The sequence below is a fragment of the Bombina bombina genome, chromosome 6 (genome assembly GCF_027579735.1).
Source record: "Bombina bombina isolate aBomBom1 chromosome 6, aBomBom1.pri, whole genome shotgun sequence".
NCBI classification, from domain to species: Eukaryota; Metazoa; Chordata; class Amphibia; order Anura; family Bombinatoridae; genus Bombina; species Bombina bombina.
The window spans coordinates 5,603,351-5,621,560 of NC_069504.1; the positions used below are offsets into that span (position 1 = coordinate 5,603,351).

General features: G+C 40.8%; 1 protein-coding gene across 1 annotated transcript in view; it reads right to left on the reverse strand.

The window, feature by feature from the left end:
• The window catches only part of LOC128662519 (sphingomyelin phosphodiesterase 5), a 327,077-nt gene that overhangs the window by 19,994 nt on the left and 288,873 nt on the right, over positions 1-18,210 (reverse strand). The window contains exons 5-6 of the mRNA XM_053716299.1: positions 15,313-15,376; positions 15,097-15,229 (exon numbers count right to left, since the gene is read on the reverse strand). Coding sequence (XP_053572274.1) covers positions 15,097-15,229; positions 15,313-15,376 — 197 coding nt within the window. The remainder of the gene's footprint in view (positions 1-15,096; positions 15,230-15,312; positions 15,377-18,210) is intronic.

Consider the following 18,210-nt stretch of genomic DNA (forward strand, 5'->3'; position numbering starts at 1 on the left):
AATATTTTTAGATCCAGAACTGGTCTGAAGGAATTCTCCTTCTTTGGTACAATGAAGAGATTTGAATAAAACCCCAGTCCCTGTTCCAGAACTGGAACTGGCATAATTACTCCAGCCAACTCTAGATCTGAAACACATTTCAGAAATGCTTGAGCCTTCGCTGGATTTACTGGGACACAGGAAAGAAAAAAATCTCTTTGCAGGAGGCCTTATTTTGAAGCCAATTCTGTACCCTTCTGAAACTATGTTCTGAATCCAAAGATTGTGAATTGAATTGATCCAAATTTCTTTGAAAAATCGTAATCTGCCCCCTACCAGCTGAGCTGGAATGAGGGCCGCACCTTCATGTGGACTTGGGAGCTGGGTTTGGTTTTCTAAAAGGCTTGGATTTATTCCAGACTGGAGATGGTTTCCAAACTGATACCGCTCCCGAGGATGAAGGATCAGGCTTTTGTTCCTTATTGTGACGAAAGGAACGAAAACGATTATTAGACCTAAATTTACCTTTAGATTTTTTATCTTGTGGTAAAAAAGTTCCTTTCCCTCCAGTAACAGTTGAGATAATAGAATCAAACTGAGAACCAAATAATGTATTACCCTGGAAGGAAAGGGAAAGCAAAGTTGACTTAGAAGACATATCAGCATTCCAAGTTTTAAGCCATAAAGCTCTTCTAGCTAAAATAGCTAGAGACATATACCTGACATCAACTCTAATGATATCAAAGATGGCATCACAAATAAAGTTATTAGCATGTTGAAGAAGATTAACAATGCTATGAGAATTATGATCTGATACTTGTTGCGCTAAAGCTTCCAACCAAAAAGTTGAAGCTGCAGCAACATCCGCTAAAGATATAGCAGGTCTAAGAAGATTACCTGAACATAAGTAAGCTTTTCTTAGAAAGGATTCAATTTTCCTATCTAAAGGATCCTTAAAGGAAGTACTATCTGCCGTAGGAATAGTAGTACGTTTAGCAAGAGTAGAGATAGCCCCATCAACTTTAGGGATTTTGTCCCAAAACTCTAATCTGTCAGCTGGCACAGGATATAATTGCTTAAAACGTTTAGAAGGAGTAAATGAATTACCCAAATTATTCCATTCCCTGGAGATTACTTCAGAAATAGCATCAGGGACAGGAAAAACCTCTGGAATAACTACAGGAGATTTAAAAACCTTATTTAAACGTTTAGATTTAGTATCAAGAGGACCAGAATCCTCTATTTCTAAAGCAATTAAAACCTCTAAGTAAAGAACGAATAAATTCCATTTTGAATAAATATGAAGATTTATCAGCATCAACCTCTGAGACAGAATCCTCTGAACCAGAGGAACCACTATCAGAATCAGAATGATGATGTTCATTTAAAAATTCATCTGAAAAATGAGAAGTTTTAAAAGACCTTTTACGTTTACTAGAAGGAGGAATAACAGACATAGCCTTCTTAATGGATTTAGAGACACAAAATCTCTTATGTTAACAGGAACACTAGTATTAGATGTTGATGGAACAGCAACAGGTAATGTAGTATTACTAAAGGAAATATTATCTGCATTAACAAGTTTGTCATGACATTCGTTACAAACAACAGCTGGAGGAACAGATACCACAAGTTTACAGCAGATACACTTAACTTTGGTAGATCCAGCACCAGGCAGTGATTTTCCAGTAGTATCTTCTGACTCAGGGTCAATCTGGGACATCTTGCAATATGTAATAGAAAAAACAACATATAAAGCAAAATTGATCAAATTCCTTAAATGACAGTTTCAGGAATGGGAAAAAATGCCAGTGAACAAGCTTCTAGCAACCAGAAGCAATAAATAATGAGACTTAAATAATGTGGAGACAATAATGACGCCCATATTTTTTAGCGCCAAAAAAAGACGCCCACATTATTTGGCGCCTAAATGCTTTTGGCGCCAAAAATGACGCCACATCCGGAACGCCGACACTTTTGGCGCAAAAAAAAGTCAAAGGATGACGCAACTTCCGGCGACACGTACGACGCCGGAAATAGAAAAATATTTTTGCGCCAAAAAAGTCTGCGCCAAGAATGACGCAATAAAATGAAGCATTTTCAGCCCCCGTGAGCCTAACAGCCCACAGGAAAAAAGTCAATTTTTAAGGTAAGAAAAAAATGATAAATTCATATGCATTATCCCAAATATGAAACTGACTGTCTGAAATAAGGAACGTTGAACATCCTGAGTCAAGGCAAATAAATGTTTGAATACATATATTTAGAACTTTATATAAAAGTGCCCAACCATAGCTTAGAGTGTCACAAAAAATAAGACTTACTTACCCCAGGACACTCATCTACACGTAGTAGAAAGCCAAACCAGTACTGAAACGAGAATCAGTAGAGGTAATGGTATATATAAGAGTATATCGTCGATCTGAAAAGGGAGGTAAGAGATGAATCTCTACGACCGATAACAGAGAACCTATGAAATAGACCCCGTAGAAGGAGATCATTGAATTCAAATAGGCAATACTCTCCTCACATCCCTCTGACATTCACTGCACGCTGAGAGGAAAACCGGGCTCCAACCTAGAATCTAGCACAAACTTACTTCACCACCTCCATAGGAGGCAAAGTTTGTAAAACTGATTTGTGGGTGTGGTGAGGGGTGTATTTTGAGGTTTGGGAAACTTTGCCCCTCCTGGTAGGAATGTATATCCCATACGTCACTAGCTCATGGACTCTTGCTAATTACATGAAAGAAATAATATTCCTAAAATTAACTAAATTATTCCTATTTAAAACTAAATACTTACCTATAAAATAAACCCTAATATAGCTACAATATAACTAATAATTACATTGTAGCTATTTTAGGATTAATATTTATTTTACAGGCAACTTTGTATTTATTTTAACTAGGTACAATAGCTATTAAATAGTTAATAACTATTTAATAGCTAGCTAGTTAAAATAAATACAAAATTACCTGTAAAATAAATCCTAACCTAAGTTACAAATACACCTAACACTACACTATCATTAAATTAATTAAATTACCTACAATTACCTAAAATAAAATACAATAAAATAAACTATTCTATAATACAAAAACAAACAAACACTAAATTACAAAAAATAAAAAAGAATGACAAGCAGTTTAAACTAATTACACCTAATCTAAGCCCCCTAATAAAATAAAAAAGCCCCCCAAAATAAAAAATTCCCTACCCTATTCTAAAATACAAAAGTAATCAGCTCTTTTACCAGCCCTTAAAAGGGCTTTTTGCGGGGCATTGCCCCAAAGTAATCAGCTCTTTTACCTGAAAATAAAAATACAATACCCCTCCAACATTACAACCCACCACCCACATACCCCTACTCTAACCCACCCAAACCCCCCTTAAATAAACCTATCGCTAACCCCCTGAAGATCATCCTACCTTGTCGTCTTCACTCAGCCGAGCCGAATTCTTCATCCAAGGTGCGCAGAGGAGGTCCTTCATCCGGTAGAAGTCTTCATCCAAGTGGGGCAAGAAGAGGTCCTCCATCCGGTAGAAGTGTTCAAAGGAGCCGAAGAGGAGCCATCCTCATCAACCGACGGACTAACGACGAATGAAGGTTCCTTTAAGGGACGTCATCCAAGATGGCGTCCCTTCAATTCCGATTGGCTGATAGAATTCTATCAGTCAATCGGAATTAAGGTAGAAAAAATCTGATTGGCTGATGCAATCGTACTAAACTCGCATTCTATTGGCTGTTCCGATCAGCCAATAGAATGCGAGTTCAATACGATTTAAGTTCTATCCGATTGGCTGATCCAATCAGCCAATCTGATTGGCTGATTGCATCAGCCAATCAGATTTTTTCTACCTTAATTCCGATTGGCTGATAGAATTCTATCAGCCAATCGGAATTGAAGGGACGCCATCTTGGATGACGTCCCTTAAAGGAACCTTCATTCGTCGTTAGTCCGTCGGTTGAAGAGGATGGCTCTGCGTCGACTCCTTTGAAGACGGCTCCGCTCCGCTCCGGATGGATGAAGATTGAATACACCGCCTGGATGAACACTTCTACTGGATGGAGGACCTCTTCTTGCCCCGCTTGGATGAAGACTTCTACCGGATGAAGGACCTCCTCTGCGCAGCTTGGATGAAGAATTCGGCTCGGCTGAGTGAAGACGACTCAAGGTAGGATGATCCTCAGGGGGTTAGTGATAGGTTTATTTAAGGGGGGTTTGGGTGGGTTAGAGTAGGGGTATGTGGGTGGTGGGTTGTAATGTTGGGGGGGTATTGTATTTTTAGGTAAAAGAGCTGATTACTTTGGGGCAATGCCCCGCAAACAGTCCTTTTAAGGGCTGTTAAAAGAGCGGATTACTTTGTATTTTAGAATAGGGTAGGGAATTTTTATTTTGGGGGGCTTTTTTATTTTATTAGGGGGCTTAGATTAGGTGTAATTAGTTTAAACTGCTTTTAATTCTTTTTTATTTTTTTAAATTTAGTGTTTGTTTTTTTTGTATTATAGAATAGTTTATTTTATTGTATTTTATTGTAGGTAATTTATTTAATTAATTTAATGATAGTGTAGTGTTAGGTTTAATTGTAACTTAGGTTAGGATTTATTTTACAGGTAATTTTGTATTTATTTTAACTCGGTAGCTATTAAATAGTTATGAACTATTTAATAGCTATTGTACCTAGTTAAAATAAATACAAAGTTGCCTGTAAAATAAATATAAATCCTAAAATAGCTACAATGTAATTATTAGTTATATTGTAGCTATATTAGGGTTTATTTGATAGGTAAGTATTTAGTTTTAAATAGGATTAATTTCGTTAATTTTAGGAATATTATTTGGTTTAATTTAAATTATATTTATGTTAGGGGGGTGTTAGGGTTAGAGTTAGGTTTAGGGGTTAATAACTTTATTATAGTAGTGGCGCCGGTGCGGGCGAGAGATTAGGGGTTAATAATTGTAGGTAGGTGGCGGCGATGTTAGGGAGGGCAGATTAGGGGTTAATACAATTTATTCTAGTGTTTGAAAGGCGGGAGTGCGGCGGTTTAGGGGTTAATACATTTATTATAGTGGCGGCGAGGTCTGGTCGGCAGATTAGGGGTTTATAGGTATAATGTAGGTGGCGGCGGTGTCCGGTCGGCAGATTAGGGGTTACATTTTTTTTTTTAGAGTGGCGGCGATGTGGGGGGGCCTCGGTTTAGGGGTACATAGGTAGTTTATGGGTGTTAGTGTACTTTAGTACATATAGATTTTTATTGAGATTTTTTTTCTTGTTACACAATAACAAGTCTGTTACAAGAATCTGAAAAAATTATACAGTGTAACGGTGATATTAACAAATTAAAGCTCATCCATAAAAAAGTAAACAAGCAAGGAAAAAAACTAAAAGACTCGAACAATAAGGAGGAGTGACTATTTCACAGACAATCGTCTAGCAATACCTACAGAGTTCTGCCTGGAACCAGTTTATAGTTAATAAACTGATACATATAGAATTAATATATAAGGTTTCCCTGCAATCTATTGCAAGAATCAGTTTTTTATCTGTTTGTCACTCTGAACAAAAACATAATTTATGCTTAACTGATAAATTTATTTCTCTGGTGGTGTATCCAGTCCACGGATCATCCATTACTTGTGGGATATTCTCATTCCCAACAGGAAGTTGCAAGAGGACACCCTCAGCAGAGCCGTCTATACAGCTCCTCCCCTCACTACCATATCCAGTCATTCGACCGAAAACAAGCAGAGAAAGGAGAAACCATAGGGTGCAGTGGTGACTGTAGTTTAAAATTAAAAAATACCTGCCTTAAAATGACAGGGCGGGCCGTGGACTGGATACACCACAAGAGAAATAAATTTATCAGGTAAGCATAAATTATGTTTTCTCTTGTAAGGTGTATCCAGTCCACGGATCATCCATTACTTGTGGGATACCAATACCAAAGCTAAAGTACACGGATGAAGGGAGGGACAAGGCAGGTACTTAAACGGAAGGTACCACTGCCTGTAAAACTTTTCTCCCAAAAATAGCCTCCGAAGAAGCAAAAGTATCAAATTTGTAGAATTTTGAAAAAAGTATGAAGCGAAGACCAAGTCGCCGCCTTGGAAATCTGTTCAACAGAAGCCTCATTTTTAAAGGCCCATGTCCACAGCTCTAGTAGAATGAGCTGTAATCCTTTCTGGAGGCTGCTGGCCAGCAGTCTCATAGGCTAAGCGGATTATGCTTCTTAGCCAAAAAGAAAGAGGTTGCCGAAGCCTTTTGACCTCTCCTCTGTCCAGAGTAGACAACAAACAACAATCTCTTGATTGATATTCTTATTAGATACCACCTTAGGTAAAAACCCAGGTTTGGTACCCAGAACTACCTTATCTGCATGGAAGATCAGATACGGAGAATCACATTGTAAGGCAGATAACTCGGAAACTCTACGAGCCGAGGAAATAGCTACCAAAAAAAGAACATTCCAAGATAAAAGTTTGATATCTATGGAATGAAGAGGTTCAAACGGAACAACCCTGAAGAACTTTAAGAACCAAATTTAAGCTCCAAGGTGGAGCAACAGGTTTAAACACAGGCTTGATTCTAACTAAAGCCTGACAAAATGCCTGAACGTCTGGGGCATCCGCCAGATGCTTGTGCAAAAGAATAGATAGCGCAGAAATCTGTCCCTTTAAGGAACTAGCTGACAATCCTTTCTCCAATTCTTCTTGGAGAAAAGATAATATCCTGGGAATCCTGACCTTACTCCATGAGTAGCCCTTAGATTCACACCAATAAAGATATTTACGCCATATTTTATGATAGATTTTCCTGGTGACAGGCTTCCGTACCTGAATCAAGGTATCAATGACTCAGAGAAACCACGCTTTGATAAAATCAAGCGTTCAATCTCCAGGCAGTCAGCCTCAGAGAAATTAGATTTGGATGGTTGAAAGGACCTTGAAGTAGAAGGTCCTGTCTCAGTGGCAGAGTCCATGGTGGAAAGGATGACATGTCCACCAGATCTGCATACCAAGTCCTGCGTGGCCACGCAGGCGCTATCAAGATCACCGATGCTCTCTCCTGCTTGACTTTGGCAATCAGACGAGGGAGCAGAGGAAACGGTGGAAACACATAAGCCAGGTTGAAGGACCAAGGCGCTGCTAGAGCATCTATCAGCGTTGCCTTGGGGTCCCTGGACCTGGATCCGTAACAAGGAAGCTTGGCGTTCTGGCGAGACGCCATGAGATCCAGTTCTGGTTTGCCCCAAAGTTGAATCATCTGTGCAAACACCTCCGGATGGAGTTCGCACTCCCCCGGATGAAAAGTCTGTTGACTTAGAAAATCTGCCTCCCAGTTCTCTACTCCTGGGATATGGATAGCTGATAGATGGCAAGAGTGAACCTCTGCCCATAGAATTATTTTTGAAACCTCCAACATTGCTAGGGAACTCCTTGTTCCCCCTTGATGGTTGATGTAGGCTACAGTCGTGATATTGTCCGACTGAAATCTGATGAACCTGACCGCAGCTAGCTGAGGCCAAGCCTGAAGAGCAATGAATATCGCTCTTAGTTCCAGAATGTTTATTGGAAGGAGTGACTCCTCCTGAGTCCACGATCCCTGAGCCTTCAGGGAGTTCCAGACTGCACCCCAACCTAGAAGGCTGGCATCTGTCGTTACAATTGTCCAATCTGGCCTGCGAAAGGTCATACCTTTGGACAGATGGGCCCGAGATAGCCACCAGAGAAGAGAATCCCTGGTCTCTTGGTCCAGATTCAGTAAAGGGGACAAATCTGTGTAATCCCCATTCCACTGACTGAGCATGCATAGTTGCAGCGGTTTGAGATGTAGGCGTGCAAACGGCACTATGTCCATTGCCACTACCATTAAGCCGATTACTTCCATGCACAGAGCCACCGAAGGGCGAGGAATGGAATAAAGAACATGGCAGGAATTTAGAAGTTTTGATAACCTGGACTCCGTCGGGTAAATCTTCATTTCTACAGAATCTATCAGAGTCCCTAGGAAGGAAACTCTTGTGAGGAGGGATAGAGAACTCTTTTTCTCATTCACCTTCCACCCATGCGACCTCAGAAATGCCAACACTATGTCCGTATGAGACTTGGCAATTTGGAAGTTTGACGCCTGAATCAGGATGTCGTCTAAATAAGGGGCCACTGCTATGCCCCGTGGCCTTAGGACCGCCAGAAGCGACCCCAGAACCTTCGTAAAAATTCTTGGGGATGTAGCTAACCCAAAGGGAAGAGCTACAGGCAAACCTGAAAAAACGATGATGATCTTTGTGTATCGGAATGTGCAGATAAGCATCCTTTAAATCCACTGTAGTCATGTATTGACCCTCCTGGATCTTAGGTAGGATGGTACGAATAGTCTCCATCTTGAATGATGGAACTCTGAGGAATTTGTTTAAGATCTTTAGATCCAAAATTGGTCTGAAGGTTCCCTCTTTTTTGGGAACCACAAACAGATTTGAGTAAAATCCCTGTCCCTGTTCCTCCTTTGGGACTGGATGGATCACTCCCATAACTAGGAGGTCTTGTACGCAGTGTAAGAATGCCTCTTTCTTTATCTGGTTTGCAGATAATTGTGAAAGGTGAAATCTCCCTTTTGGGGGGTAAGCCTTGAAGTCCAGAAGATATCCCTGGGATATAATTTCCAACGCCCAGGGATCCTGGACATCTCTTGCCCACGCCTGGGCAAAGAGCGAAAGTCTGCCCCCTACTAGATCCGTTACCGTATAGGGGGCCGTTCCTTCATGCTGTCTTAGAAGCAGCAGCAGGTTTTTTGGCCTGCTTACCCTTGTTCCAGGTCTGGGTAGGTCTCCAGACCATCTTGGACTGAGCAAAAGTTCCCTCTTGTTTTGCATTAGGGGAAGTTGATGCCGCACTTGCCTTGAAATTTCAAAAGGCACGAAAATTAGACTGTTTGGCCCTTGGTTTGGACCTATCCTGAGGAAGGGCATGACCTTTTCCTCCAGTGATATCAGCAATAATCTCCTTCAAACCAGGCCCGAATAGGGTCTGCCCCTTGAAGGGAATGTTAAGCAGCTTCGATTTTGAAGTAACGTCAGCTGACCATGATTTAAGCCATAGCGCTCTGCGCGCCTGGATAGCAAAACCAGAATTCTTAGCCGTTAGTTTAGTCAAATGAACAATGGCATCAGAAACAAAATAATTGGCTAGCTTAAGTGCTCTAAGCTTGTCAAGTATTTCATCCAATGGAGTCGCTACCTGTAAAGCCTCTTCCAGAGACTCAAACCAGAACGCCGCAGCAGCAGTGACAGGCGCAATGCATGCAAGGGGCTGTAGGATAAAACCTTGTTGAATAAACATTTTCTTAAGGTAACCCTCTAACTTTTTATCCATTGGATCTAAGAAAGCACAACTGTCCTCGACAGGGATAGTAGTACGCTTTGCTAGAGTACAAACTGCTCCCTCCACCTTAGGAACTGTCTGCCATAAGTCCCGTGTGGTGGAGTCTATTAGAAACATTTTTCTAAAAACAGGAGGGGGAGAGAACGGCACACCTGGTCTATCCCATTCCTTAGTAATAATTTCTGTAAACCTTTTAGGTATTGGAAAAACATCAGTACACACCGGCACTGCATAGTATTTATCCAGTCTACACAATTTCTCTGGCACTGCAATTGTATCACAGTCATTCAGAGCAGCTAAAACCTCCCTGAGTAACACGCGGAGGTGTTCAAGCTTAAATTTAAATGTAGAAATATCAGAATCAGGTTGCATCATCTTCCCTGAGTCAGAAATATCACCCACAGAAAGAAGCTCTCCTTCAGCTTCTGCATATTGTGAGGCAGTATCAGACATAGTTCTTAAAGCATCAGTATGCTCTGTATTTCGTCTAACTCCAGAGCTATCTCTCTTTCCTCTAAATACAGGTAGTCTGGCTAATACTGCCGACAGTGTATTATCCATGACTGCCGCCATGTCTTGTAAAGTAAACGCTATGGGCGCCCTGGATGTACTTGGCGCCATTTGAGCGTGAGTCCCTTGAGCGGGAGTCAAAGGATCTGACACGTGGGGAGAGTTAGTCGGCATAACTTCCCCCTCGTCAGATTCCTCTGGTGATAAATTTTTGAAAGACAAAATATGATCTTTATTGCTTAAAGTGAAATCAGTACATTTGGTACACATTCTAAGAGGGGGTTCCACCATGGCTTTTAAACATAATGAACAAGGAGTTTCCTCTATGTCAGACATGTTTATACAGACTAGCAATGAGACTAGCAAGCTTGGAAAACACTTTAAATCAAGTTAACAAGCAAATATAAAAAACGGTACTGTGCCTTTAAGAGAAACAAATTTTGTCAGAATTTGAAAAACTGTGAAAAAAGGCAGTAAATCAAACGAAATTTTTACAGTGTGTATAATAAGCTAACAGAGCATTGCACCCACTTGCAAATGGATGATTAACCCCTTAGTTCAAAAACCGGATCAAAAAAACGATATAGACGTTTTTTTAACAGTCACACCAAACTGCCACAGCCTTGCTGTGGGCTTACCTTCCCCAAAAAACGATTTTGGAAGCCAAAAAGCCCTTTAGAGATGTCCTGTAGCATTCAGGGAACTCCTGGATGTCTCAGTCTGTAATAGTTAATGCACAAAAAAGCACTAAACTAGGCCCCTCCCACTCATAGTAACACAGTGGAAAGCCTCAGGGAACTGTTTCTAGGCAAATTTAAGCCAGCCATGTGGAAAAAACTAGGCCCCAATAAAGTTTTATCACCAAAGTATATATAAAAACGTTTAAACATGCCAGCAAAAGTTTTATATTGTAAATATAAAAGAGTTTTACCTCAGAAAGTAAGCATGATACCAGTCGCTATTAAATCACTGTATTCAGGCTTACCTTACATAAATTTGGTATCAGCAGCATTTTCTAGCCTTCATTTCATGTTCTAGAAAAATATTAACTGCACATACCTCATAGCAGGATAACCTGCACGCCATTCCCCCGCTGAAGTTATCTCTCTCTTCAGACATGTGTGAGAACAGCAATGGATCTTAGTTACAACCTGCTAAGATCATAGAAATCCCAGGCCGATTCATCTTTTTTCCTGCCTGGAACAAAATAGCACAACTCCGGTACTATTTAAAAATGATAAACTCTTGATTGAAGCAAAATAACAGCTACATTTCACCACTTATCTCTTACTACCTCCATGCTTGTTGAGAGTTGCAAGAGAATGACTGGATATGGTAGTGAGGGGAGGAGCTGTATAGACGGCTCTGCTGTGGGTGTCCTCTTGCAACTTCCTGTTGGGAATGAGAATATCCCACAAGTAATGGATGATCCGTGGACTGGATACACCTTACAAGAGAAATTCTTAGGGCTGTAGCTAACCCAAAGGGAAGAGCTACAAACTGGTAATGCCTGTCTAGGAAGGCAAACCTGAGAAACCGATGATGATCTTTGTGTATCGGTGGAACTCTGAGGAATTTGTTTAAGATCTTTAGATCCAAAATTGGTCTGAAGGTTCCCTCTTTTTTGGGAACTACAAACAGATTTGAGTAAAATCCCTGTCCCTGTCCCTCCTTTGGAACTGGATGGATCACTCCCATAAATAGGAGGTCTTGTACACAGTGTAAGAATACCTCTCTCTTTATCTGGTTTGCAGATAATTGTGAAAGGTGAAATCTCCCTTTTGGGGGGGGAAGCCTTGAAGTCCAGAAGATATCCCTGGGATATAATTTCCAATGCCCAGGGATCCTGGACATCTCCTGCCCACGCCTGGGCGAAGAGCGAAAGTCTGCCCCCTACTAGATCCGTTACCGGATAGGGGGCCGATCCTTCATGCTGTCTTAGAGGCAGCAGCAGGCTTTTTTGGCCTGCTTACCCTTGTTCCAGGTCTGGTTAGGTCTCCAGACCATCTTGGACTGAGCAAAAGTTCCCTCTTGTTTTGCATTAGAGGAAGTTGATGCCGCACTTGCCTTGAAGTTTCGAAAGGCACGAAAATTAGACTGTTTGGCCCTTGATTTGGACCTATCCTGAGGAAGGGCATGACCTTTTCCTCCAGTGATATCAGCAATAATCTCCTTCAAACCAGGCACGAACAGGGTCTGCCCCTTGAAGGGAATGTTAAGCAGCTTAGACTTTGAAGTAACGTCAGCTGACCATGATTTAAGCCATAGCGCTCTGCGTGCCTGGATAGCAAAACCAGAATTCTTAGCCTTTAGTTTAGTTCAAATGAACAATGGCATCAGAAACAAAATAATTGGCTAGCTTAAGTGCTCTAAGCTTGTCAAGTATGTCATCCAATGGAGTCGCTACCTGTAAAGCCTCTTCCAGAGACTCAAACCAGAACGCCGCAGCAGCAGTGACAGGAGCAATGCATGCAAGGGGCTGTCGGATAAAACCTTGTTGAATAAACATTTTCTTAAGGTAACCCTCTAACTTTTTATCCATTGGATCTAAGAAAGCACAACTGTCCTCGACAGGGATAGTAGTACGCTTTGCTAGAGTAGAAACTGCTCCCTCCACCTTAGGAACTGTCTGCCATAAGTCCCGTGTGGTGGCGTCTATTGGAAACATTTTTCCAAAAATAGGAGGGGGAGAGAACGGCACACCTGGTCTATCCCATTCCTTAGTAATAATTTCTGTAAACCATTTAGGTATTGGAAAAACATCAGTGCACACCGGCACTGCATAGTATTTATCCAGTCTACACAATTTCTCTGGCACTGCAATTGTATCACAGTCATTCAGAGCAACTAAAACCTCCCTGAGTAACACGCGGAGGTGTTCAAGCTTAAATTTAAATGTAGAGATATCAGAATCAGGTTGCATCATCTTCCCTGAGTCAGAAACATCACCCACAGAAAGCTCTCCTTCAGCTTCTGCATATTGTGAGGCAGTATCAGACATAGCTCTTAAAGCGTCAGTATGCTCTGTATTTCTCCAGAGCTATCTCGCTTTCCTCTAAATTCAGGTAGTCTGGCTAATACCGCTGACAGTGTATTATCCATGACTGCCGCCATGTCTTGTAAAGTAAATGCTATGGGCGCCCTAGATGTACTTGGCGCCATTTAAGCGTGAGTCCCTTGAGCGGGAGTCAAAGGATCTGACACGTGGGGAGAGTTAGTCGGCATAACTTCCCCCTCGTCAGATTCCTCTGGTGATAAATTTTTTAAAGACAGAATATGATCTTTATTGCTTAAAGTGAAATCAGTACATTTGGTACACATTCTAAGAGGGGGTTCCACAATGGCTTTTAAACATAATGAACAAGGAGTTTCCTCTATGTCAGACATGTTTGTACAGACTAGCAATGAGACTAGCAAGCTTGGAAAACACTTTAAATCAAGTTAACAAAGCAAATATAAGAAACGGTACTGTGCCTTTAAGAGAAACAAATTTTGTCAGAATTTGAAAAACAGTGAAAAAAGGCAGTAAATCAAACAGAATTTTTACAGTGTGTATAATAAGCTAACAGAGCATTGCACCCACTTGCAAATGGATGATTAACCCCTTAGTTAAAAAAAACGGATCAAAAAAACGATATAGACATTTTTTAACAGTCACAACAACTGCCACAGCCTTGCTGTGGGCCTACCTTCCCCAACAAACGATTTTGGAAAGCCTAAGAGCCCTTAAGAGAGGTCCTATAGCATTCAGGGGACTCCTGGAGGAAGCTGGATGTCTCAGTCTGTAAAAGTTACTGTGCAAAAAAGCGCTAAATTAGGCCCCTCCCACTCATAGTAACACAGTGGAAAGCCTCAGCAAACTGTTTCTAGGCAAATTTAAGCCAGCCATGTAGAAAAAAACTAGGCCCCAATAAAGTTTTATCACCAAAGTATATATAAAAACGTTTAAACATGCCAGCAAACGTTTTATATTGTAAATATAAAAGAGTATTACCTCAGAAAGTAAGCATGATACCAGTCGCTATTAAATCACTGTATTCAGGCTTACCTTACATAAATTTGGCATCAGCAGTATTTTCTAGCATTCACATCTTCTAGAAAAATCTTAACTGCACATACCTCATAGCAGGATAACCTGCACGCCATTCCCCCGCTGAAGTTACCTCTCTCTTCAGTTATGTGTGAGAACAGCAATGGATCTTAGTTACAACCTGCTAAGATCATAGAAATCACAGGCAGATTCTTCTATTTTCTGCCTGGAACAAAATAGTACAACTCCGGTACCATTTAAAAATAATAATCTTTTGATTGAAGCAAAATAACAGCTACATTTCACCACTTCTCTCTTACTACCTCCATGTTTGTTGAGAGTTGCAAGAGAATGACTGGATATGGCAGCTCTGCTGTGGGTGATCCTCTTGCAAATTCCTGTTGGGAAGGAGAATATCCCACAAGTAATGGATGATCCGTGGACTGGATACACCTTACAAGAGAAACACAGCCTCTCAAGTGTGACAGTTTTATAGCAGTGCTCCTGACATGGACTTGAGTGAGAGAAAGCAGGCAGTGAAACTCGTCAACACTGATTGCTTAGGAACTGTTAGCAGTAGTCTGGATAGTTTCGCAGAAAAACTTCCCCTGCATCTCCAGACTCTAACTTTCATCAATACTCTCACTGAGAGGTTGAGATGACTACATAAAACTCCAGTCCTATCTTGAAGGGCAGATACCATTTTTCAGGACTCTCCGATTCTTCTGACACTTCTCTGCCACCTCCTAATGTGACAAAAGGTGAAGAATGACTGGGGTAATGAGGAAGTGGGAGGGGTATTTAAGCCTTTGGCTGGGGCGTCTTTGCCTCCTTCTGGTGGCCAGGTGTTGCATTTCCCAACAGTAAGGAATGAAGCCGTGGACTCTCCCTATCTTAGGAAGGAAAAAAAATGATACCCTGCGTCACTAGCGTGTTTCTATCTTTAAGTTTAGAATATTCTAGTACTATGTATATTTGAATGAGGGAATTAATGTTCCGACCAGACCAGATTTAAAGCACTTCTCGAATGATCTGAAAGGTTGAAAATCAAGGATACCAGATAGAGGGAGGAAGCCTACAGGCGTTTCATAACTGGGGGATTATTGTACCTGATATTCACTGCCTGTAAATGTTTTTACAAAGTGTGTTTTATGTTTCAATTAAACATTCTCACGGAACTAATCACAGTACTTACTGCCGGTATCTGGGGATTAATCTCTTGGTAGAGGATGTAATCGATCCGGCGTCCTGTCCAGTTTTGGCAGTCTGTGTCCACTGGGAGGGGTGGAGCAATATAGAGCCTTCTCTCCGTGTCTGACTGCAAAGTCCTGTAATATCAGATAATATAACACTAGTTCTCAGCACATTTTCATATTTCTCCATTACAAAGTGTCTTCGATTCTATTTTTACCTTTTCAGATTCTCTGGAGTTCTTACGGCTTCATCATATAGGAGCTCCTGTCTGAGGAGAGTACCTGAAAGAACAACAAACAGCAAAAATGAATCAAAGAAAAAAATGACAAATGAGAAAAAAATTCTTAACACTAAATTTAATTTTCCTGAATCATAGTGGCAGTACAAACAAGTAGGTATGGTCTTCCTCCAGAAGCCTCATGACAGGAAGTTACCTGTAAAAAATAAGTTAACAGAAAAAAACATAATTTATGTGGGAACTTACCTGATAAATTCATTTTCTTTCATATTGGCAATAGTCCATGAGCTAGTGACGTATGGGATATACATTCCTACCAGGAGGGGCAAAGTTTCCCAAACCTCAAAATGCCTATAAATACACCCCCCACCACACCCACAATTCAGTTTAACGAATAGCCAAGAAGTGGGGTGATAAGAAAGGAACGAATGCATCAACAAGGAATTAGAATAATTGTGCTTTATACAAAAAAATCATAACCACCACAAAAAAGGGTGGGCCTCATGGACTCTTGCCAATATGAAAGAAATGAATTTATCAGGTAAATTCTTACATAAATTATGTTTTCTTTCATGTAATTGGCAAGAGTCCATGAGCTAGTGACGTATGGGATAGCAAATACCCAAGATGTGGAACTTCCACGCAAGAGTCACTAGAGAGGGAGGGATAAAAATAAAGACAGCCAATTCCGCTGAAAAATCAATCCACAACCCAAATCAAAAGTTTTAATCTTTATAATGAAAAAAACTGAAAATATAAGCAGAAGAATCAAACTGAAACAGCTGCCTGAAGAACCTTTCTACCAAAAACTGCTTCTGAAGAAGAGAAAACATCAAAATGGTAGAACTTAGTAAAAGTATGCAAAGAAGACCAAGTTGCTGCTTTGCAAATCTGATCGACAGAAGCTTCATTCTTAAAAGCCCAGGAGGTAGAAACTGACCTAGTAGAATGAGCCGTAATTCTCTGAGGCGGGGATTTACCCGACTCCAAATAAGCATGACGAATCAAAAGCTTTAACCAAGGCGCCAAACAAATGGCAGAAGCCTTCGGACCTTTCTGAAATCTTTAGTAGCTTCAACATAATATTTCAAAGCTCTTACCACGTCCAAAGAATGTAAAGATCTTTCCAAAGAATTCTTAGGATTAGGACACAACGAAGGGACAACAATTTCTCTACTAACGTTGTTAGAATTCACAACTTTAGGTCAAAATTTAAATGAAGTCCGCAAAACCGCCTTATCTTGATGAAAAATCAGAAAAGGAGACTCACAAGAAAGAGCAGATAATTCAGAAACTCTTCTAGCAGAAGAGATGGCCAAAAGAAACAATACATTCCAAGAAAGTAATTTAATGTCCAGAGAATGCATAGGCTCAAACGGAGGAGCCTGTAAAGCCCTCAAAACCAAATTAAGACTCCAAGGAGGAGAAATTGGCTTAATGACAGGTTTGATACGAACCAAAACCTGTACAAAACAGTGAATATCAGGAAGTATAGCAATCTTTCTGTGAAATAAAACAGAAAGAGCAGAGATTTGTCCTTTCAAGGAACTTGCAGACAAACCCTTATCCAAACCATCCTGAAGGAACTGTAAAATTCTAGGAATTCTAAAAGAATGCCAGGAGAATTTATGAGAAGAACACCATGAAATGTAAGTCTTCCAAACTCGGTAATAAATCTTTCTAGACACAGATTTGCGAGCCTGCAACATAGTATTAATCACTGAGTCAGAGAAACCTCTATGACTAAGTACTAAGCGTTCAATCTCCATACCTTCAAATTTAATGGATTTGAGATCCTGATGGAAAAATGGACCTTGAGATAGAAGATCTGGCCTTAACGCCAAGGTTGGCAACTGGACATCCGAACAAGATCTGCATACCAAAACCTGTGTGGCCATGCTGGAGCCACCAGTAGTACAAATGAACACTCCATTATGATTTTAGAAATCACTCTTGGAAGAAGAACTAGAGGCGGAAAGATATAAGCAGGTTGATAATTCCAAGGAAGTGACAACGCATCCACTGCTTCCGCCTGAGGATCACTGGACCTGGACAGATACCTGGGAAGTTTCTTGTTTAGATGAGAAGCCATCAGATCTATTTCTGGAAGCCCCCACATTTGAACAATCTGAAGAAACACATCTGGGTGAAGAGACCATTCTCCCAGATGTAAAGACTGGAGACTGAGATAATCCGCTTCCCAATTGTCTATACCTGGGATATGGACCGCAGAGATTAGACAGGAGCTGGATTCCGCCCATGCAAGTATCCGAGATACTTCTTTCATAGCCTGAGGACTGTGAGTCCCACCTTGATGATTGACATATGCCACGGTAGTGACATTGTCTGTCTGAAAACAAATAAACGGTTCTCTCTTCAGAAGAGGCCAAAACTGAAGAGCTCTGAGAATCGCACGGAGTTCTAAAATATTGATTGGTAATCTCGCCTCTTGAGATTTCCAAACCCCCTGCGCTGTTAGAGATCCCCAGACAGCTCCCCAACCTGAAAGACTCGCATCTGTTGTGATCACAGTCCAGGTTGGACGAACAAAAGAGGCCCCTTGAACTAAACGATGGTGATCTAACCACCAAGTCAGAGATAGTCGAATATTGGGATTTAAGGATATTATTTGTGATATCTTTGTATAATCCCTGAACCATTGGCTCAGCATACAAAGCTGAAGAGGTCTCATGTGAAAATGAGCAAAGGGGATCGCATCCGATGCTGCAGCAATGAGACCTAAAACCTCCATGCACATAGCTACTGAAGGGAATGACAGACTGAAGGTTCCGACAGGCTGCAACCAATTTCAGACGTCTTTTGTCTGTTAGAGACAAAGTCATGGATACTGAATCTATTTGGAATCCTAAAAAGGTT